This window comes from Saccostrea cucullata, unplaced genomic scaffold (assembly GCF_032062105.1).
Source record: "Saccostrea cucullata isolate Sc308-1 unplaced genomic scaffold, CSIRO_AGI_Scuc_v1 ctg11157, whole genome shotgun sequence".
Taxonomy (NCBI): domain Eukaryota; kingdom Metazoa; phylum Mollusca; class Bivalvia; order Ostreida; family Ostreidae; genus Saccostrea; species Saccostrea cuccullata.
In genome coordinates this window covers 4847-11989 of record NW_026923471.1, presented here as the reverse complement: position 1 = coordinate 11989, position 7143 = coordinate 4847, and the positions used below count along the sequence as shown (strand labels likewise).

The 7143-nt window shown below is 32.7% G+C and overlaps 1 protein-coding gene across 1 annotated transcript; it reads right to left on the bottom strand.

Annotated features, from left to right (window-relative positions):
• Positions 1–1723: 1723 nt before the first annotated feature.
• On the bottom strand, positions 1724–6690 carry LOC134264086 (small ribosomal subunit protein mS23-like). The gene is made up of 5 exons (XM_062746393.1): positions 6619–6690; positions 5706–5873; positions 5305–5376; positions 4663–4924; positions 1724–1909 (listed from the first exon to the last, which is right to left on the bottom strand). The coding sequence occupies exons 1-5, from the start codon at positions 6660–6662 to the stop codon at positions 1805–1807; spliced, it is 651 nt and encodes a 216-aa protein (XP_062602377.1). The 5' UTR covers positions 6663–6690; the 3' UTR covers positions 1724–1804.
• Between the last annotated feature and the right edge of the window lie 453 nt (positions 6691–7143).

Here is a 7143-nt window from a genome sequence, read left to right as displayed (position 1 = left end):
ATGTGACCGCTCGGCGAGGGATGCTCACTCCTCCATGGCACCTGTTTTTTGGGAGGTCTATGTTTGCTCTGTTCCTGTAGCGTATTGTAGCAGCGTACATGTATCAAATAGTGATCTCGATATTTATATTTTTTGAATGCACAATGAAAATACATTTTTGGTATTTGAAAAGTGAAAAATAATAATACTTAAAATATGAAAATGACAGTTCAATGACCTGGTTTTCGACTTTGGACCAAAGGATTTTTTTAAAAATGTAAAACAATAAACTTCAATATGACAAATTTCTTTGTCATGATTTCACGCAATATTTGCTTCAATTAAATTCATTTAATGTGTTAAATGAGAAAACAAATTAATTTTATGATTTTCAAAAGAATTTTGATATACATGTATATTCATGTAGTTAACATGCCTGAAATATTTAGGATTTGATTCGTCAGGTTTTCACAACCTGTCAAAACAAATACTCATATAAAAAATAAAATATGTAATCTGTCAACTATATACTTCTTCAAGTACATATAAATTAAATTTATACAATTCAGCAAAGATTGTAATATAAATGAAACCAAGGACGTTAGATACTCGTTAAACGGACACATAAAAAAGAGATAAGTGTTGAGACATGCTATCTCAATTATTATAATAATATAATTTATTCATTGAATAAAATTGATATTATCACAAGTTTTATTTTCACTGTGTACAGAAGCACAAAGAACAAAAAATTCCATGTTTTTCTCGGTTTGAAATTAAAGAAAAACATTTCCCTAAGATGGATTTTAAAAAAATATTTTCAGTCGTAATTTGCACATGCACTTGTAAAGAAACTATATTTTTTAAAACGTCCCACATCTGAATAGCTTCCATTTCTTATAAGACAATGAATTTTCTCTATATTTATAGTGCCGAGGGTCATCTCGACATAGAATATAATTTTTTAAATCTAATTTTGAGAAGTATCTTCACTTAATACCTGTATGAGTTTGGGTATACCGTAGCTACAGATCTGCAGCTAGGTGTACCGTTGTACACTCACACACTCTTGACCTCATTCTTTATATTTTCAGATGGCATTTTTAAAAATAGTTTAGTAATATCAATGAGTCGATTTTGGATGAGGGATGTGCATGGCCACTGACCCAGAAATTTACTTTTTCGATCGCGCAAACAATTCAATTCATTTTAAACAACAGTATGAAAATCTTTAAAATAGTGTCATTCATAATTACAAGTATACATGTATGTGCGATAAAGTTGCAGAATTTTATCTCCACTGATATCAAATTCAAAAATTTAGTGATGCATTCAATTTGTCTCACTTGTCTCAATTCTGTTTGAAATAATGATACCCCAATAACCCAGGCAGCGGATATAAATACGACTGAAATATCCCAAGAAAGACAACCATTGCAGAAAATTTTAGAACGATTTGTTTTCAACCAAGACGTGATTTGTCTTTTCTTCTTTCATTTCCTTTTCAGGCACGTAGCAACCGGGGGGCAGGGGGGGCCTGGCCCCCCACTTTTTTTCCCAACATTACCTTTACTATAGAAAATGTTCATTGAAAGGATGGTTGGCCCCCCCCCCCCCCACTTTATACCACAGTATAGTGATATCAAGGAATTGTCTGGAAAAAATTGGAGCTGAAAGTAATTGGCTTTGAAAAAGTTGGCCACTATAAACGAATTTTTAGGTATATACATGTACTAAGAGGTTTTCTAAAAATATATGTTATTATACAAACACAACAAAACACTATTGATTTATTGGATATTTTTCTTAATGTGTTAGACTTCCATCATAACTTCTCTATTTGATCCCAAGTCCCTACAATGGCCTCAGAGCGATATGGTTTCTTTGGTCTTTTAAGTTCCCTCATCTGAATGCTTTCTCTTTGTTTCAACTACAAGAAAACAATTTTTTTTTAAAAAATAGCATTTAAAATCCTGCTCTCAATATTCCAAAAATTCTTGAATATATAAAACATCTTTGTTCTTTTTCATGAGATTCCCACAATTGAGTCAATACAGTAAAACTTGGCTATAAAGAAGTCGGTTGTAAGGAAATTTCTGTTATAAGGAGTTAAGGACTTTTTTAACCAAGGCAAGTTTTTCTATCTTTTATGTTCTTTAAAATGGATGAAGAAATTATGTCATAATGAAGTAAAGTTTAGAAGTTCTAGTGACTTCCCTGTAAGTGAATTCAACCACTCCACAAACTTAAAGAATTTTTGATTTATATGTATATCAAAAATGGTAATTAAATTAATTATAAGCGATACACTCGAAAAAACAAAACTTTCAAGTTCTCTTCATTTAAAATTTATGAGAAAAGGATCAATATAAAAATATTTTTCTGCATAAATTGCCAGTTTTACATTAAAGACCAAGTATAATGACCATAAACAAGGTAAATTTCATCATTTGTTGATTGCACAATATATAGAATTAATCTTGTGTATGGTGCTTCTAAAATTTCTACGTTTTAAAAAAACATAGTTATAAGGGGGTATATAATAAATTTATCATTATAACAGTAACTTTATCCGAAGAGCCGTATCACATCTCGTTGACAGGTGCGGATCATCAGATCAAACTTGACGCTTCGCGTCTAGTTAGATCTGATGATCCGCACCTGTCAACTCGACGTGATACGACCCTTCGGATCAAGTTACTGTTATTTAAGGAATCACTGTCTAGTTAGGAGGGCGATTCCTTATATTTCCATTTCATTGTGAAATAAAATTGTAGATTTAGACTTTAAAAATGTAGATAAATAGATTTAAATCACATGATGACTTCCATGCCAATTTCAATAGTCCTCGCCAACCGACGTCAAACACAAAGGCAGCCGCACGAGATTTACATGCATATTTGGCCTCCTTAGCGTCAGACACAGCAACAGATGTGCACGAGAATTGCATGCGTATTAGGCCTACTTAGCTCCCCACCTATCGACCTGCCTAATTTACATTCCGGCAGAATTATCTAGAAATAAACTACCCCTTACTTTCAAAGAGTTATCACTGAGAAAAAAATTAGAAATGGAAATATAATAATATATATGGAATGAAAATGTAGGTCAGACCCAGCATCCGAAGCAAGTCTGGTAGTGTCCATCCCTAGATGCATCATCCATGCAAATTTGGTCCAGATAGGTCTTATAGTTTCTTGGGAATAGAACCACTCCAAAAACTTTTACCTGGTCACTCATCTGACAAATAGGTCAGATCCAGCATCCGAAGCAAGTCTGATAGTGTGCATCCCTAGATGCATCATCCATGCAAGTTATGTTCGGGTAGGGCTTATAGTTTACTTGGGAATGGACCTGCTCCAAAAACTTTAACCTGGTCACTCATATGGAAAATGTAGGTCAGATCTAGCATCCGAAGCAAGTCTGGTAGTGTCCATTCCTAGATGCATCATCCATGCAAGTTTGGTTCAGGTAGGGCGTATAGTTCCTTTGGAATTGACTTGCTCCTAAAACTTTAACCTGGGACGCTGACGCCGATGCCAGGGGTATAGCATAAGCTCATCTCGACTTTGTCGAGGTGAGCTAAAAATGCTACCCAAAGGGAATATTTTTACCAGGAAAGTTTTATCTTGGCTATAGTTATAAACCCTTAAATATGAATTCCCTGTTAACAGTATGAATGTTTATAAATACGAGAGGTGATCAAAAAGTTCGCACACTATCTCTATATCTACAAAACCACAATTCAGATTAGAATGAAATTCGGTACACACATAGTCATACACAAGTGTTATAAATAGCATATGCTGAATAAAGTTTTTCTTCTCGTTTGTGACGTCACAATGTGAAAATGACGTCACTATTTAGGTCACTTGTGACGAAAAATGGTTGTCTCAGTCGAACTCGTTCAACAAATGACTGTACAATTTATTGTATATCATAGAAATCCCTCTACAGAATCATATAATAATTTGTACACAGTTTATTGAGATAAATGAGTTCCTACAAATTCAATTAATGATTGGATTAATCGTTTTAGTGAAGGAAGGCTGATGGTTAAAAATGATACTTGTCATCTTACCCAGTGAAAGCAAGTTTGAAAAGATATATATTTTTAATTAAGCAATTTGCTATCAAAGACCTCCAATTAGCACTTTGAAAAATAGTTAAATATTTGAACAATGATATAAGTATTAAATACCTAAGATATCGTTTACTTTAGATTTTAAACATATTAGATATGATAAAAAGGATGCACCCATTCTCTATCCACCTCGAATAAAGGTCTCTCCTGAGACAGAAGATTTGTGTTTTAATGGTCGCCATGCTTATTTTTGGAAAGGATATTATTATCCACCCATTCTGTTGCCGAGATATGACCATTTCTGACAAATGAACTGTTCTTGTCATAAAAATTAACTCACATGGAAAGAAATATAAAACTCATAAAAATCTTTCAACTTTTGTGACAGAACGCTACGGAGGGGGTCACGTGACCGCCAATATCACGTGATTCGCGCATGCGCAGAATGGTGGTTGATGTGCATTAAAATCGGGGAGGATTAATTTAAAATATAATCAACATTAAAACCAAATATTGTTTCTTGTATGGAAGTTATTCAATTAGTTTGCGAACTTTTTGATCACCCCTCGTATTATACACATAATTACACAAACATGTACCTTTCTTTGTCGTCGAAGATCTTCCTCTTTCAGTTTGAGATTGTGATCATGAGCAAAAACTTTTAGAATTTCCTCAAAACTAACATCAGATTCTGGGGGGCCTCTCCCTCTTCTTTCCTCTACTGAGGATTTTAGTCTCTCCTCTACTGAATTATCTCCACTGTCCTCTAATGAATTGTCTTCTTTTGGACTAGATGCTGATGATTCCTCTGACTGCTGTTTTAACATTGAGCTCTTTTTGGCGATATAACATTTTGCAAATCTGAAAATATAATTTCATATGTTCCACATACATGTACATGTATTGTAAACCAACTTTTATTATTCTTGGTAACTTTTCGGCAACTTTATCCATGATCTCTCAGTTTGAAATCTATCTACTAAATAATTGTTGCAATCGAGGAATTATTCTTTATTAATACACAGTTGAAATTAAAAAGTTTAAGGGAGAAATTTTCCAAAGTAAAAGAATTGTTGTGAAGAAAATATGAAAGTTTAATGCTTTACAGTAACCTGGCAATGACATTAAATAAAAACATTAGAATTAAAATATATTTTTGTTCTATTTGATCTATTTCTCCTTTATTTCGAAATAAATTTCATTTAGTATATATAATAAAGTTGTACACAACGCAGACTTACTTTTGACTCAGGGTGTCTACATTGCTCTCTAAATTCACAACCTCTGGGGTGCTATATTCATCATAAAATTTTCTGGAAGAAACCACAACATGCAAAAGGAATTAAAACCACCATACAAAAAATCATCTCTGTAAAGCTTTCATTTTCTAAATCTACTTGAAATTTTCATTTCTTAATTGTTATTTCTTTACGACATACTTTAATATGAGATTTCATTGCAAAGATTTTGATAAATCAACTAAAGAAAAGAATGGGGGTTAAATGACTTCACCATCATTTGATGACATGGTAAAACTTTCCATGGAATTAAGCAAATTGATAAATATCAATTACATTCTGTATATACTGTATATCATTGATAAATATTTAAGATTAAAGTTCATTGTTTTATTTGTATTTACATTCTAATTAAGTCTTCAGGGTAATTAATTCTTTTAATTCTGCTGGATATATCTGGCTCTTTCCTTTCAGCATCAAATGTGTCTAATGGAGGAAAAGCTTCATAAACATTATACCAAATGGGAATCTTTTCTCTCCTCAAAGCACCTGATCTTATAAGTCCTTGTGTTCTGTAAAAAAAAGAAATGTATTTAACTGGTAATATATCCTCAGGAATGTTTCAGTTACTGCAGAACTTAACATCTCATTATATGTATCTGCAATCTCTGGTACATGCACACCACATCAAAAGACAAGTGAACCCACCCACCTGGAAAAAAATAATTACTCTTGAAATAATTGATATATTTTGTCAAACAATTTATTATTCATAATTTATTGAGATGACACATTCCACATGATAAAATATCATTCATTCAAATTCTTGAAAGTACTATGGTGATTAGATAATACGGCAATTCTGAGGCCTGTTCAATAGAGCGAGCACTCACGAACATTTCTGTTGGAGGTATAAGTAATTTCTCTGAGCGCTCGCGAACGTTAGCTCTGTTGAACAGACCTCTGCAGGTCTGGTACTGGTTTGAATTTCCTCTATCCTCATTTTTATTTTGTGACCTATACATAGGATGTGTTACCTGCAATAATGTAGCCCTCGCTCCTTTTTTTTTGGGGGGGGGGGGGGTTATCAGAAAAAAAATTGGAGAGGGCTACATTATTGCCAGCCAAGGATGAGCTATATTTGCCTATGATTTGAACTGGTGTGATCAATTTTGGACAACTTAATTTTAACTTATGAACCAAACACTGTGATACAGAGTGATAGATCAATCATAATTTTTAACAAAATATTTTTTCTTTCTCTCAGAATTTTTCAACTTTGATTTTTTTTTCAAATGTATAAAAGAAATTGAGTACCTTTTGTATATAGTTCCTAGAAATTGTCCTCGAGAAGATGCCATGTTTTTAAACTGGTGTTTCTGTTTAAAGCAAGGGCACCAGTTTTTTTAAAGTAACTTGTACTTCATCCATTTCGAGTTAGAATTCCCGATTGTTTCTAAATGCAAAACAAGTATTAGCTTTCCTAAAAAGCTTGTCTGACGTGGTTTGCTTAAATTCATAAAGCGGAAAGAAATCATATTATGTTATATAATTTCTTTCGTTCGATAATATATCTTCAAGAGACCATACCTAATCAAAATTGTATACAGTAATGTACAAAGAACTTGAAATTGAAGCTCCTACCTCCAGGATCATGAAACACACCAAGACTTCAGTGAAATTTTTAATCGCCGCTAAAATATTTATTAATTATGGAATTTATTTCTCCATTTGCACATAACAACATCTCTGTAAAACAATGTTAAAAATATCCCTAACCCTAACTCTTCTGGTCTGCTTGACTTTTACAACATTTTATTATAAAATAAAGATTTTGATCGA